Source organism: Cnephaeus nilssonii, assembly GCF_951640355.1.
Source record: "Cnephaeus nilssonii genome assembly, chromosome: 7".
NCBI lineage: Eukaryota > Metazoa > Chordata > Mammalia > Chiroptera > Vespertilionidae > Cnephaeus > Cnephaeus nilssonii.
In genome coordinates, this window is record NC_137078.1 from 41,933,216 (window position 1) to 41,950,114 (window position 16,899).

Genomic DNA, 16,899 nt, shown 5'->3' on the forward strand with positions numbered 1-16,899 from the left:
TAGAGATAGCACTTAACAATCTAATGTTCAAATATATATGTTAGTGAATTAATCACTTCATTAAATACATTTTATTTTAACTTGAATAGGCCACTGATATCTATAATGTTTATAACATGGTTTCAGAATGGAAAATATAATCAACATAAAATGTTGCTACATAAAATAATAATATACATTTTTAAAAATTATAAAAATTCTGGCCCTAGCCGGCTTGGCTCAGTGGATAAAGCGTCAGCCTGTGGACTGAAGGGTCCCAGGTTCGATTCCGGCCAAGGGCACATGCCTGAGTTTCCGGCTCGATCCCCAGTAGGGGGCGTGCAGGAGGCAGCCAATCAATGATTCTCTCTCATCATTGATGTTTCTATCACTCTCTCCTTCTCCCTTCTTCTCTGAAATCAATAAAGAAATATATTTTTTAAAAAAAATTCTGGATGCAAGTATATTTTTAAGTGACATACTGCATCATCAAAACATTTTAACTACAAATACAGTATTTACAAATAAAAGGCCATAATTGGATTAAAAAATATATATATTTTTATTTATTTCAGAGAAGAAGGGAGAGGGAGAGAGAGATAGAAACATCAATGATGAGAGAGAATCATTGATCGGCTGCCTCCTGCATGCACCCTACTGGGGATCGAGCCTGCAACCCAGGCATGTGCCCTTGACTGGAATCGAACACAGGACCCTTCAGTCCACAGGCTGATGCTTTATCCACTGACCCAAACCAGGTAGGGTCATAATTGGATTTTTAATGACTTGAGCAATAAAAAAAATAAATAAATAAAACCAGTTAGTCTCCTATTTGGCTTTTAGCCACTAAGCAGAGGGATAACACTTTTGTAATATGGAGAGAGGTACATCTAGTTTGGATTTCAGTGATGAAACAAATGGTTTTACTGGGGAGTGATGAGTATGATTTTATATTCACACTAGAGGCCTGATGCACGAAGATTCATGCAAGAATGGCCCTTCCTCCCCCTGGGTTCCGGCACTGCCTTCGCTCAGGCTGGAGTCGCCTTTTCGCTCCAGCCTGGAGTGGCCTTTCCGCTTTCCCACACTGCCCAGAGCCCGGAAGTGGCTGGGGTAGTGTGGAACGCGTGTGTCGTTGCTATGGCAACAACGCAAACTTCCCGCCCCTGGCCACTTGGTGCCTGCATATGCAAATTAACCCACCATCTTTGTTGGGTTAATTTGCATACTCACCCCTGATTGGCTGGTGGGCGTCATGAAGGTATGGTCAATTTGCATCTTACTCTTTTATTAGTGTAGATAATGCAGATCCTAGAGATCACTTAATAGCAATATTCTGCTTTCAGGTGTTCTACTTTAACGGAGGAAAGAGAACAAGGAATAAAAATAACTTTATAATATCCAATATGGGGAGAGACTATCTGGCATCTTTAGTCAAAAGTAAAACACCCTATCATATTTCTAAATAAATGAAGAAAAAAAATCAATTATTGTCATATGACAAACTTTTATGTTGCTACTCTTCTAAGGTGATTAAGATATAAACTGTTATTATTTTTAGAATATATGCAGATTTAAAGTTTAAGCTAATATTGGATCCTAAAATTAAAGTTTGATATGAAATAAAAACATATTCATGAACAGCTGAAAAAAAATGTATGCAATATAGAATGATTGGCAAACGGAGGCCAGTTCATACAGATGAAGATATATTTGTTTTTATTAAAATAATTTTTCAAAGTAAATGAAATTTACTTGTGACAGCATCTTGTCAGATAATTTTATTCCTTTTAGGAAGTTAAGCATAAATAAAAGCAATATAGTAAAGATTCAGGAACTTTGTAATTACCAGCAATTAAATTATTTGGAATTATTATAGTTCTGCATTCTTAGTCTTTGGATTGGTAAAATATGCTTCTTCCATTCAGTGATTTTTAAGTATCTTAGTTCTCGTATCATTCTTCATATGACCTTTGGTTTTTATTCTCTCTTGAGAGTTTGCATAATTACTTTTCAAATTCTTAAAATACAAATCACTTCCTCTATGAATTTCTCTTGATGTTTTCTTTTGTTCATTTCAAAGGTTCTTTTACTGTGACTTTAACATTCTGCTTAGTGGAAACAATTACATAAGAAGTGTGAAGCCTAGAGAGCTACCAAAGTAATAAGGGCAGCACTGATACTTAATGACTTAACATACTTCCTTCTGCCTTTCTGTAAAATTTTCACTGCCTATCTTTAGTTTACTTATCTTAAGAGGTATTTATTTTTCACAAAAATTTCCCCATAAAATACATTTAAATATAACTGAAAATCTTTTGACCCCAGTAGACTGCATAAGCACTATGAGATAAACCTGGGTCTTGGTAAAAATTTAAATTACTAGGTTATGGACATTTAGGTTGCCTTCTTAACATTGCAACTTTTAAGTTAACATTGTGAATTTTAAGTTCATTGTTGCTGACTGTCAGCTTTCACACTACCAGTAAATGTAGAGTGTGAACCTGGCTGAGCTACAAAGAAATACAGACTTTTTCTCTACCTCCTTCCAGATTCTTTAGGTTTATTAGGCTAATTTCTGCCTTAAAAGGTCAGAAAGTACAAAAAAGTCAACTACACCACATTTCAGGGTGATGTCATGTCAAGATTAACACCCTATTCCTGGTCATATTCTAAATGGGGCTATGTAATCTAAAAAACAAACAAACAAACAGGAAATCCCACAAATAAACAGAACATACTATGTGTAAAAATAGCAAAAGGGAAAAATAAAAAGGATCCCTTTCCATAAATTTTATCATAAACATGGAAGGCCTTCTTCTGGGGATTTTAAAATTACTCTTTCTTTGCTATATAGTAGAAAGAATCAGGCTCATCTCTATTAAAATTGACTGTAATATTTTTTTAAAAAAGACCTGTGGTATGAGCCAAGGCAAGAGCGAATGACTAACTCTAAACAAATACTTTGGAAACAAAACTAGGGATTATAAATGTAAAAAAAAGAAGGTTTATGGAGTAATTACAAAATGTAAAATACTGTAACAGTAAATCTACTCATGGTCAAGAAAAATTAGTTATTTCCATTTTTGCTAAAGATAAATGACAATTATAATCACAATGAACATGAACAATTGTTTACATAATTTCTATGTTAAAAATACCTATTTTATATTTACTCTCAATTTTGTGGTGTATGACATAATTCAAACATGAAGTCTTTCCTGAAAAAGCAAGAGCACCTTAAAAAAAAAAAGCCCCTAAAACTTCTCTACAAGGAGACATCTACATGAAATGACTAACAATTTTTATTTATTTGAAGGAATACTCAGAATTAGGGCTATGATGCTGTGTTTTGCAAGTGATAAAATTACTAAAACTGGAAAATGTTTTGTTATTTTGCTAATGTGTAGTTATCAAAATGCCCTTTTTTCTTAAGAGACTTTGATAATTTAACATTTATGCTATTATCTTTAATGAATGCTCGATACAAGGGCAACAACTCTGGACATTTCCATATTTTTTGAATTTAGGATAATATGATGATAACAAATGGCTTCAATCTATAAAGCTTAAAATTCATGTACAGAAATAATAACAGAGGAATAATAAAATGTATTTCTTACCTTTCCAGAAACAATCTTTTCATAAATCTGAATTGGTTGGTCTGCAAAGAATGGGGGGTAGCCAGCTGCCATTTCATAGATTAACACCCCTAATGCCCACCAATCCACTGCCTTATTGTAGCCCTAAGAGGAACCAACACCAAATGTCAGTTAGTGTTCACTCCGCAGAGAATGAGGTCATTGATGACTTCAAAATGACCTTCAAGCATGACCTTCAAAAGCAGTTACTAAGTTATTCAGGATAGAATAAAAAAATGAACAAAACTTATCAGGTCAGGTTTAAATTAAATACGGGAAACTTTCTAAATATTGAAATTAGATATTAGAAAATATTATTAAATCTTCTTCCTAAAATCATTAAGAATATTACAGACAATAAAATATTCCCTATTCAACTGTGATATTTTAATTGTTGCTGAACAACAGAAAGGGAGTAGGACAAAATTACCCCTTGAAGTCCATTTTATGCCTATGACCTTTTGAACCAGGTTTTCTAGAGAATGCTGGGAATGTCAAAAGTTTTGAAGCAAAATAGTAGATATTGCATTTCATAATAAGTAATGGAGTTGACTTTAGAATATGCTTTATCGTTGGAGTTTAGGAGGGTCAGTATACTAAGGAAAGTCCCATCCACTTCACAAGATCTTATGATAGCTAAACACTTAACGTGGAACCCAATAAATGTAAATGTTTAAGTATACTTTATCGACTGTATTGCTTCTCATCTCTAAAAGGTATACAGAAAAGGTATTTCATAGGGTTTTACGAGGACTGACTGTATCTAATGAAAGGAACCAACGTGTATAACAAGTGCGTTGAATGTGCACAGCACATATCCTGAAAGGGTGTTGTGAACCAAATGTACAATGCTAAGGTTATTTTTACATGGGTTGTTTATTCAGTTTAAATTTACTAAAATTAAGATATAGAAGTACTTAAGAAGTTCAAATATTAGCATGTTTACATAAAGTTTGTTATCAACAATGATCAGTGTCAATTGGCACAAAAGATTATGAAAGAACTAGAGGCCCGATACACAAAATTTGTGCCTGGGGGTTGGCCCCCGCCACTGCTGCGGCTGCCTTGGCCTCCGCCCTCACAGCCCCGGCTTCATCTGGAAGGTTGTAGGAAGGATGTCTGGAACGACATCTGGTCTAATTAGCATATTATGCTTTTATTATTATAGATAACCCAATCATGGAGAGGAATGAGCTGAGTTCTTGCCAGATCTTTGGTTAAGTGTATCCTCTAATTATCTTCACCACTCCCCACATTTCAACCTTTTCTCAAAAATTTAGCTTTCCAAACTATTTAGTTTTCAAATTATGAGCTAAAATGTAATACTATAAATAGAGATTTTCTTTTCACTTTTGTTCTGCTTCTGCATGTTTTTTAAAAGGGAGAGACTAGTATAATAGGAATAGCACTTTGTTTTGCTAATGGAAATAGGCATCAACTTTGCTTAACTCTTTTAACTCACTAATGCTGTCATTCATTACAATATTTTTATTACAATGAAAGCATGTAATGTTGAACCAGATCCTTTTACTAAACTTTGATTTCTATGTTGTAGATTGTGTGCTAATGTTCATAATAAATGTGCCAGATGTTTTAATGCCCTAGATATAAAGAATGAAAACAAATCAATAAGAAAAAACTAAATTACAATAAATAAATGGGCAAAGGACATGAAATAATAATTCATACACACACAAAGAAATACCAAATGGCTATAAGTATTAAAACAAATCTAATAAAAACATGAGGCTTAAAATAATATTTATTGCCTATTAAATTAGTAATGATTTAAAAATAAGAATATGAAATGCTGGAGAGAGTGTGGTGAAATAGGCACTCTCATATACGGCTGGCAGGAGTATAAAATGTTACCATCTTTTTGGAAAGCACTTTGGCAATATGTATCAAGAGGCTTAGGAATTTATCCTAAGAAAATAATTTAAAATGCAGAAAAGCTTATACACAAAGACCAAAGGAAACAACTTAAATATTCAATGATAGAAGAACGGTGAAATATTTCGTGGTTACATCTGCAAATGAGCCATTAGAATGATGTTTGCATACTTGTTATCATTCAAGTGAAAAAAAGCTGAATACAAAACTGTACATTCACTATATCTCAACTATGATAACATGCATATAAATTATATAAAAGTGTTTGTTTTTAAACGCTGCCTCTGGGTGGCGAGATTATAGGTTTTTTTTTTATTGTTTCTTTATATTTTCCTGTATTTTCTAAATTTTGTACAGTGAACATCTATTACTTTTACAACATATGTACATTTTAAAAGTTTTGGCACTTATTCTGTCATCATATTATAGGGTGGGGCAAAAGTAGATTTACAATTGTGAGTACATGAAACAGAGTTTATTCCTGTATCATTATTTATTACTTATTATGTTATTTTCCATATGAACAACTGTAAACCTACTTTTGTCATACTCTGTATTTGTTAAGTATAGTTAAAAAAGAAATGTGTTAACAGCAATGATATTTTGATTATAAAAGACTAAAAACTAAAAGATTTCAAGTGTGAAAGATGCATATATGCCTAACCAATGGACACAGACAAGAGTGCTGTAGGCCTGAGGTGGGGGATACCAGGTGTCAATGCAGGGGGAAGGGGGACATTTGTAATACTTTAAACAATAAAGATACATTTAAAAAAAAAGTGTGAAAGATAATGAGCGAAAGCTAAAATAAATCTTTTTTATTCTAACACCTCTATAGGTTAGCCACTTTCAATTATTCAGGGGTAGGTATTCAGCTTCTAAATACGGAGGTATGTGGCTTATCCCTTCCTCTTTTCTTGTTCCTATTTGTGCCCAGTTATTGTTAATTTCTCCTTTCTAGCTTTCTCCACCAAAGAATGGCAGTGGAAAAGAGAAGTTAAACCGTTCTTTCAGATATGAGTACACGTTTCTCTCACCACATTTTCACTGTTTGGAGAAGTAGAACTGTCTTCGGTAAGACTGTAATTATTCAATTGCTGTGATATTTCTATGTTTAAACTAAAATTAAAAAACAATGAACATACATTTCTTTCATGTAAGTGGTAAAGTTGAAACAAAGAACTGACAACTAGCACATATCATCTTTAGATTTGCCTCTTGTTACTGCTCTCCTGTGACTGGGAATGATTATGAAAAATCTATGCTTCCAGCTTCAAAACATGGATCTAGAGGTCAGATTTATTAACACCGTTTCTGTTAGATTCAGAGTTAAAATGGATAGTTTATGGGATTAGTGTTAGACTCTATTTTTTTAGTAATTATGCACAAGTAGATTTAAATTTATAATTTAGACTAAATAAAAATGTAATATTAGGTTAATGAACTGTTTTCATAACAGCCCACACTGATGCATGCCTTCTATCTCTACTTCTTACGTAATGACAGTGTAAGTATACCTTGCTGAGGATTATTTCTGGAGCCAAGTATTCTGGAGTGCCACACAATGTCCAAGTTCTGCCTTTAACTCTTTTGGCAAACCCAAAGTCTGTGACCTACAGAAAAACAAACACACACAAAACGATGAACATTATTTCACAATAAATGTATTTATTGAACTGAAGTTGAAAGTTTAAAATCAGGGTGAAAAATAGAATCAGGTAAAACAAATTAATTAAATGGAATTGAGGCTAATCCATGAGGACCACTACTTAGTGAATATAGTTGAAACAACCCAATGCTGAGTAACATTTCCCATCTCTAACCAAGGAGCCAATGACAACAACAACCACAAAAGTCTTAATAAAAGTGCTAGAAGTGTCCCTTAAAATCCAATGTGTCCTTTGCCATTAATGATCTCATCAGAAGTGCAGCAGCATCAGTGGGGAGATCTGGTAAGTGTGTAAAAAGGGACGCTCCCACTCCATCGACAGCAGAAATGGAAAGAAAACACTGTCACCAGTCCAGATTTGGCAGCTGCATTGTAGTGTAAAAAGCATGGACGCTGCGGACAAACTGGATTCCATTCTGACTCCACCTGCTCTGCCTTAGTGTTATCAGCCTTAAACTGAGGATAACAACAGTATTTTCACTTCATGGCATTATCAGGATTAAAAGAGATGATACAGCCCTGCTGGTGTGGCTCAGTGGTTGAGCACCGATCCAGGAACCAAGAGGTCATGGTTCGTTTCCCGGTCAGGGCACATGCCCGGGTTAGGGGCTCAATCCCCAGTAGGAGGCAGAGGATCGATGATGTTCTCTCTCATCAATGTTTCTCTTTCTCTATCCCTCTCCCTTCTTCTATCTCTAAAACTCAATAATAAAAAACACACACAAAATAAAACAAAACACAAAAAAACGGGTCTCTGAGAGAGAGAGAGAGAGAGAGAGAGAGAGAGAGAGAGAGAGAGACGATACATAAAAAACATTTGGAATAACACGTGGCACTAAATGAGTGCTCACCAATTTAGCTATTACTCATTCTTTATGCAGGAGCCTGTGCTCAGTTCACAGCCACAGATCACAGGAGATATAAACAGGGTCTATCCTTAAGGGGACTTTTTGTTCTCTAATAGCACTGGAACCATAAGCTCTGTTTAAGCTATTGGGGAAAAGTAATTGTCTTCTCAAAGAAAAAAACATTTCAATATTGGTAGTTGTCAAATACGTACAACTTGTTACCTAGTATTATCTCAAATACATTATATATAGTATGTTCAGTTCATACCTGGATATAACCTTGGTGGTCAATTAGGAGATTTTCAGGTTTTAGATCTCTGTAGATGAGGTCTAGTGAGTGGAGATACTCAAATGTTAGCACTATCTGAGCTGCATAGAACCGGGCATGGGGTTCACTACAAAGAAACAAAACATTGGATTTCTGTAAAATGGGTTAACACATAGTAATCAGTAGATTACACAAAAAATTAATATGGAGTTGATGTATTTTGGGAGTAAAATGTATTTTTAAAAAAACTATGTAAATAATCTTGTTAATTTCCAAATATTTAGTAAATCTCTAAATTGTCTTCAAATAATGCTTTGATATGATTAGTGAGAATCATACATTGAAGAAAAATATAACTTTCAAATTGTCATATGTTAAATTATTATTGGCTATAGTAGAAGATATTGATATTTTTGTAATTATGTCTGACCTTAAGGATGACTGAAAAGCAAATGTGCCAATTAGATCGTCTGTCATTGTCATCGCTACTGTTGATAGGTTTCATTTACGTTTCTCACACATTTCAATGCTTAAAGAATTTTACTACATAAGAAGAGTTCTTTACTTGAAATCATCTGCTAATTAATGCCATTTTTACCTAGTCTGTTCTTATTACAAAATGATATATGCTCATTATAGAAAAAATATAATGTCAATGAAAAGCAAGACATCCATAATCCCATTCAGAAACCATAGAAACAATCCTGGAGTCTAATTTCCAATCTTCTATGCATGTTTCCACAGACACATAAACACAGGGATAAGCTGTATATTTGTGTAAATATGTACAATTCTTACAGACATAGATGAGATCAACTGATAGCTCAATGTGACTTTGATGCCACATTCTGAGTATTCCAAAAAGATGTACTGACTTTTTAGTCTGAGTTTCTATTTCATCACCTAATGTATACACTGAATTCTGCTAATCTGCCTGAGAAATTGCAATGACTTTCAGATTTGTGACCTCAATGAATAACCTTAACTAGGAATAGAATTTCCCTCAAGACCATTGGCCTGAATTTGATCTAATAGGACCAGAAATATAGATTAATTTCAAAAAAGGATTACATATGCTGCTCTTTTTGCTTGTCACTATATTTTCTAGGTACTAGCCTCATACACATCAGGTGCTCAGTAAATATTTGTTGAATGAATAAATATGTAAAGAAAAATACATTTTGGGGGCAATCCTATCTAATAAAGAGGGAATATGCTAATTGACCCTCATGCTGTCGCAAAAGATGGTGGTGCCCACAGCCAATAAAGAGGGAATATGCTAATTGACTGCCCCGCCCTCAAAGATGGCAGTGCCCACAGCCAATAAGGAGGAAATATGCTAATTGCCTGCCCTCAAAGATGGCGATGCCCACAGCCAATAAGGAGAGAATATGCTAATTGACTGCCCCACCATCAAAGATGGTGGCGCCCACAGCCAATAAGGAGGGAATATGCTAATTGACTGCCCCACCCTCAAAAATGGCGGTGCCCACAGCCACCAGATGGCGGCACCCATTCCTCTCAGCCCTGCTGGGGCGCCTGCCTCTGGAGTCCCCCAGTTCCCTCAGCCCCCCAGCCGCCCAGGACTGGCCCGAGGCGCAGGTAACCAGGGCTGGCCAAGGCTTGCGCTGCCGGCAGTGGCAGCAGCAGAGGTGTGATGGGGTGTCACCTTCCCCTGATTGCCAGGTCGCCTCCCGCCCCTGAGGGCTCCCGGACTGTGAGAGGTGTCAGGCCGGGCTGAGGGACCCCCTCCCCCTCCAGTGCCTGAATTTTCATGCACCAAGCCTCTAGTATTTTATAACACCCTTCCAGTTTCAGCCCCATCTCATCAACACTGTCACAACTGACATCATATGTTGTATGATAAGGAATGAAAATCTAAGTCTATCATCATGTTTTTATGAATCTAATTACCATCATGAGTCCTGTCTGAACTCACACTTACATGTTAGTTACACCAATATATAATATACTGAAAGAGCTGGACCTATTCTTGGTTTCAGCTTCTTTCTATAAGTGATTATAAATGAACAGTAGAAGCTTACAAACTATTACACACAGTAAAGATAACAACCTATAACCTATTTTAATAACTGTGTAGCCTTTATTTGTAATAACCTAATGAGGTACAGTACATATATATTATATATGTATTTTTAAACCTTAACATAGTAACAGCATTAAGAAGAACTAAATTTGTGCAAAACTAACTCTCATAATTTCATCACTATGATATCATTATCATCTTTTCTATATATTGCCTTTTTATCTTTATCCTTACACAAACCTCTTCTCTAGAATTGTGTAATATTTGTTCAATAAATACTGATATGTTTAAATTCAATTAATTTTTGCATTTCTGGAAATTCTAATAATAGATTTCAAACAATACTTACTAATGGTAGAATATTTACATTGGTATCATAGTGCTTTTATTTGATTTTTAAAAGTCAGTATGTGGCCTTTTATCAATATTTCCATGTAATTCTTCATACAGATAAAATATTACTAAATTAAATGAAATAAAGTTTTACATTGACCATCACTTAAAAATTTGTGTTTTTTTTAAAATACACACACGGCAAGATTTAAGGAGAGTAAAGTATTAGTTACCTGAACCTTCCAATTCTTCTTAGATGTGAAAACATTTCACCCCCAGGGACATATTCCATAACCATATATAAATTAGAATTATCCTATAAACCAATAGGAAGGATAAATAAATCAAAATATTTTAAGGTAGCAGCATGTTCAATTAAAAAAGACAAATTTAAAACTCCACCTGGTAGATTACTAACATTGGGAAATAAAGATTAAATAAAAAATGCTCTAACTTTTTTACATTGGGGCACTCATGTTTCCCCCCCTAGTATTCTTCTACAATTTATTCTGGGATTTTGGCTGTTTTTGCTCTTGAAGGGAACACTTAACTTTTAAACAATTAAACAGCACAGTAATAACTTAATGTTATAGTGTATGCAAAGGAATAACTAGGTTAAAAAATAATTTGCAAAAGTTAGTAAGAACATTTACATTTTATGTACTACATTAGGTCAGAGAAATTAAGGATTTTTAACGTCATCAGGAATTCACGGGTCTTTATTTTATTTAAAGAATAAAGAAGAAAAAAGAAAAGAGGATTAAAATGCTTCATATGAATCAATGTTGCAGAGAGGTGCCAAGTATCAGTCCAAGGAACTGAAAAGCTGCCAACTTAAAGAATAAATGTTTTGAAAATTTATGAGACCCTTGAGCGGAGGGTCAAAGTCTGTTCTAACTCGTATGAATGAAAAGACTAGAGCACAAATTACTAAGTGAAAGAAGATAGTGAGATTGTGGCAGAAAAGGCTCTAGAGAAAAAGAAGATATGTAGGTGTACTGATTTGCCTTACTAAATATCACTATGGATTCTGGTAAATTGAAAATTTTATTTTATAATACAGTCTCATGAAAAATTACATATTTTCCTTAATAAATTCCCCAGGGAGAACCAAAACCTTTAAAAAAAATAATAATCTCCATGTTTATTGCCTGGTTTAGAATCTTATTATAGCTTTATATTTTTAAAAATTATAAGGTGAAAATATTTTATTTGGATATTAATAAAATTTACCTTAAAAGAATACTCCAGTCGAACAAGAAAAGGAAAATTTACTGCCTGTAATATTCTTTTCTCATTCAAAGTATGCTCTATTTGCTTCAGTTTAACAACCTGTAATTGAGAGATAAGTATATTAGATGCATTTAAATGAAATTTCAGTTACTATAATTTTATAAAAAGAAAATGAAATAAATGGTTTTCATAAATAATGAACTTGGATAAAACAAAATCGCTAGAGTTGGACAAGGATGATAGTAATAACTACCAATGAGGTTTATTAGATTCAAATGAAAAAAACCTTACAGAGGATTTAAAACTTGGTCTTAAAATGGCAAACTATGATTTTTAGTAAAGAGGCAAGAGCTAAGAAGAATTAGAATTATAAAACCTGAATAAATACAAGAACAAGTCCTGAAAATTCAATTTGCACAGTTACAAAAGAGGATATACACTAAATATTGGCAAAAAAAAATTTAAGAAAAGGTATCTTTAGGGAGATAGAAATAACTATTTTGCATGTGTGTAAATCATGTGTGATAGAGGCTTATGTGGGCTAATCATAGAATTCAAGAAGTTGAACATGGATAAGAAAGGCAATTAAAGATATCACCCAGTAATTAGTATATACAATTATAGTATAAAAATAATTAACTACAAGTCAGAAGATTTGTGTTCTAATCTAGGTCTTCTATTCAACCCGTTTTGTGACTTTGGAAATGTTATTTTAATTCTTAGAATATCAGGGTTTTTTAAAATCTGTAATATGAAGTGGTTGGATCACCACTGTCAACATTCTAACTAGTTACAGAACCAATTAGTCCATTCTTACCATAATAAACTATATAACCCTACCTGGAGAATTAGTATTGCTTTGTGCTTACTACTTTTAATATACTATTTTGTTGTTGTTGTTGCAGTTTCAGGTTCACAGTAGAACTGAGTGGAGGGTACAGAGACTTCCCATATACCTCCTTCCTCCACACATGCATAGCCTCCCATGATCAACATTCCCCACCAGAATGATAAACCTATTATACTCAGTGAACCTACATTGATGCATAGTTGACATTAGGGTTCACTCTTGGTATTCTACATCTATGGATCTGGACAAATGTATAATGACAGGTATCCACCATTTTAATATCATACAGAGTAGTTTCACTGTCTTAAAAACCCTCTGCACACCACCTATTCATCCTTCCCTCCCCTGGCAACCACTGATCTTTTGATTGTCTCCATAGTTTTGCCCTTTCCAGAAAGTCATATAGTTAGAATCATACAGTATGTAGCCTTTCAGATTGGCTCCTCTCACTAAATTATACGCAAAATATTAGGGGCTGTACAAATAATAACATTTTAATGAAGGATTTAATAAACATACAAATTCGAAGCATTTTGTAGTTGTTGCGCTCCATGTCTTTTCATGGCTTGATAGTTCATTTCTTTTTAGCGCTGAATAATACTCCATTGTCTGAGTGTACCACAGTGTTTACTTTTGTACATTATGATATAGTAGGATTTTTAGTTAGGCACAGACAAGGTGTTACCTTATGAAATAGGTATAAAATCTGCAACAGAGAGGCTTTCTGCGTTACAGCCCTAAGTCAACTATGCATATATGGGGCATAACAATTAAATAGACACAAAGATGAGAGAGTGTGTGCCTTCATGTTGCATAAAATCTGTCCAGAAATACGATGCATGAATACGTGAATAAACAATACAGTACAACTGCCAAATGAGAGTTATGTATAGTGTTCAGAGGGGAAAATATACAAAGGTAAGTAAGTCTGAGTGCTAGTCCATTGGGCTAGAGCTTAGGACAGTACCTCTCAAACTTTGGTAATGAGGTATCCCTAAAAGGCAGAGAAAAATTAACAAGTACCCCTAGGGGTTTTGTCCATGTTTTATTTCAAAATTCATATATCATGTTTACTTCCTAACATTTCTGGTGGTTCAAATACATATATTTAAAAGCATTTAAAAATGATTGTCAGCGAATTTTTTTTTTTTTTTTTTTTTTTAGCCAAGCATTTGAGAAGTTTTTAATAAGGAAGATAGGTCGTATATCATCACATACTCCCCTACCCGACTCAGCATGGCACCATATACTTCTGTGGGTCCAGTTTCCATCAGAGAAGTAGACTATAGAGGATGTAGGAGAATAGTGAAAAGTAAGACTGGAGTGCAGTTAGGGAGAAAATTATGAAGGCTTTGAAAGTAGGCTGCAGAGTTCTGACTTCATTTAATAAACATTAGGAAGCCTTCTGAATGAGATGATATGATACGATAAGGAAAATTTGTTGACAATGAAGAAGGTAAATTAGTAGAAGGTGAAAACTGATACTGTGGAAATTAAGATGTTATTGTGAAAGTCCCGTTAATATTAGTGAGGAACCAAGTAGGTGGTGGCAGAAAAGATTTCAGGGATAACGAATACATTTGAAAGGAAAAATTAACATGGAATGTAAGAATAGAAATCTGACAAGCCCCGGTCAACTTCTTGGTTCCTCTCACTAGCTGTTTGACTTTGAAAAGATTACTTAACTAGAGAGGTTCTTGGCTTAAAGGGGAGATGAATGTCACACAATGTTGTGAAGATTCACTGATATAATAAATGTAAAATGACTTGTAATGCTTGACACATAATATGGGATGAAGAAATGGGATTTCCTTAGTCCACTGAATGCCATAAGTGTCTATAGACGGAAGCGGTGGACCTTCCCCACATGCCACGCACGTCTAATAGCCGCAAACCTCGTGCATCAACTCTGGTCGCCCAATTTTAAAATCAGACTTGTGAGTGACATTTCTGGGTTTGTAAAGAAAATTATGGTAACTCAGGTTCGTAAATATTCCAGCGCATATGGAAGAAATGGGGATGGTTTCCGTTTTGGATGAGTGGCAGTTAACTGGTTAATTTCTGTGCTGATTTATTCCCCTCACCTCATACACCCTAAGATAGGAGAAGACAAAAAGAATTAACTGAAAGACCTCAGACGTTATGAACAAAAAGGTTATTATGGAGTGTATTTTGTTACTTAGTTTTATCAAATTAAATAAACTTGAAAAAATCAGAATATAAAGTCTTTGTTGTAACTCTGAATAGATCCAGAACAATGCCATACAGCAACGATTTTCAACCTCTCATGGCACACATAAACTAATTACTAAAGTTCTGCGGCACACTAAAAACCATTTTTTGCCGATTTGACGAAAAATGTATAATTTTGAATTATTCACACTGGACAGCTATTTTGTTGTGTTGGCTGTGATCATTATTTTATTTGACAATCTAAGGGAAAAGAGGTCAGCGCCCCTGACTAAAGAGGCAGGCACTGCATGTTTTAAAAATACTTGCGGCATGCACACTGGTTGAAAATCGCTGCTGTAGAGAAATGACTTAAAATGGCAGCTACTCTTCTGGGAAATACTCTTTCACCATGATTTATTCCCCAAGGTAGCCTTCTCAGTAACTCACTTAACAAGTCACTGTCTTACAAAATATTTAAAAGTGTAAAAATACGTTTTGTAATCCTTTTAATATTTTATGACTAAAGCACATCTTGTTAATTCCTTAAGGAAGATAACATAAAATATTAGGGGCTGTACAAATAATAACATTTTAATGAAGGATTTAATAAACATACAAATTCGAAGCATTTTGTAGTTGTTGCGCTACCAACACAAGCGTACAAATCACGTGCCCTCTCTGAGACCCAATTATGTCATCCAGAAAATTAGGGGAAGCACTAGCTGCTCTCTAAGAGCTCCGTGCTCGGATTGTACAAATGGGAGCACAGGGCCCAAGGATGAGCTGAAGCTTGAATGAGAGTGTACTGGGCGAGTGTACAGAACACACACACACAAAAGGAATCATCCAGAGATTGGTAGACAGAAGGAAAAAAATAAACAGAAAAAGGCACATTAAAAAAAAAAAAGAAGAGGTTAAAGAGGAAGGAGCATAATTAGAAAAGAATGGGGATCCAGAAATCTAAGGTCAAAACAGTTTTAAGGGAGTGGTCAACATGGTTGTAGACTCTAAAAATGTCACATAAGACAAGCAAAAAGAGTCCATTGGACTTGGTGATTAGGACACTGGATTGGTGACCCGTGGCAGAGACATTTTAGTGAAGTAGCAAGAGGTAAGAGATAAACAAGGAGGCAGCTAAATCATTGTGAGTTAAAGAATTAATAGGAAGTGAGTTAGGGATAGAGTGATTAAACTATTTTTTCCAAGAAGCATGGTTAGAAAAATTATGTGAGAGGGCAGTAGACAAAGATGCACAATTCTGCATATGTGTGTAGGGGGGTGTATTTAATTTTAGAGAGACTTAATAAGCCATTACTCCTTTCATGTTAGAGGTTAGCTTTGTGTTTTGTTTTAAAGCAGAGATTGAATCAGAACCACAGACCAGTCTAGCGCTGTGCTGTCCAAAATGGTAGCCACTAGTCATATGTGGTTTTTTAACACTGGAAATGTGGTAACCTGAATGGAGATGTATTGTAAATGTAAAATATACACCAGATTTTGAAGACTGGTATGCTTAAAATATCTCAGTAATTTTTATATTAATCACATATTGCAGTGATAATGTTGTGGATACATTGGACTAAACAGAATCTATTATTAACATTAATTTCAACTATTGCTTTTTACTTTTTTAAAATGAAGCTACTAGAAAATTTTCTTATCTATATATTCCAGTAAGCCAAAATGTGATTACTAAGAAAATAGAAGCTTAATATTTAAAGCATGAAGAATTCAGGTATCCTGATTATTTATATATACCAATATGTGATAAACACTTAAAAATTACTTTTAATTTTTAACTGAGATATAATTGACATAACATTATATTAGTTTCAAGTGTATAATGATTTGATTTTTAATAGTATGTAGGTTTTCAAGTTTTTACTGCTTTAATTGATATTTTTAATTAAGCAAACTTAATCATCTTAAACAAGAGGGCTTCTACTGTCAATTAAAATGTCATAAA

At 34.3% G+C, this 16,899-nt stretch overlaps 1 protein-coding gene across 2 annotated transcripts in view; it reads right to left on the minus strand.

Annotated features, from left to right (window-relative positions):
- Positions 1 to 16,899, minus strand: part of PRKACB (protein kinase cAMP-activated catalytic subunit beta) — a 110,389-nt gene that overhangs the window by 18,921 nt on the left and 74,569 nt on the right. For both annotated transcript variants that reach the window (XM_079777918.1, XM_079777917.1), the window contains exons 4-8: positions 11,912 to 12,010; positions 10,912 to 10,994; positions 8,299 to 8,425; positions 7,031 to 7,126; positions 3,603 to 3,725 (exon numbers count right to left, since the gene is read on the minus strand). In XM_079777918.1, the coding sequence (XP_079634044.1) occupies positions 3,603 to 3,725; positions 7,031 to 7,126; positions 8,299 to 8,425; positions 10,912 to 10,994; positions 11,912 to 12,010 (528 nt within the window). The remainder of the gene's footprint in view (positions 1 to 3,602; positions 3,726 to 7,030; positions 7,127 to 8,298; positions 8,426 to 10,911; positions 10,995 to 11,911; positions 12,011 to 16,899) is intronic.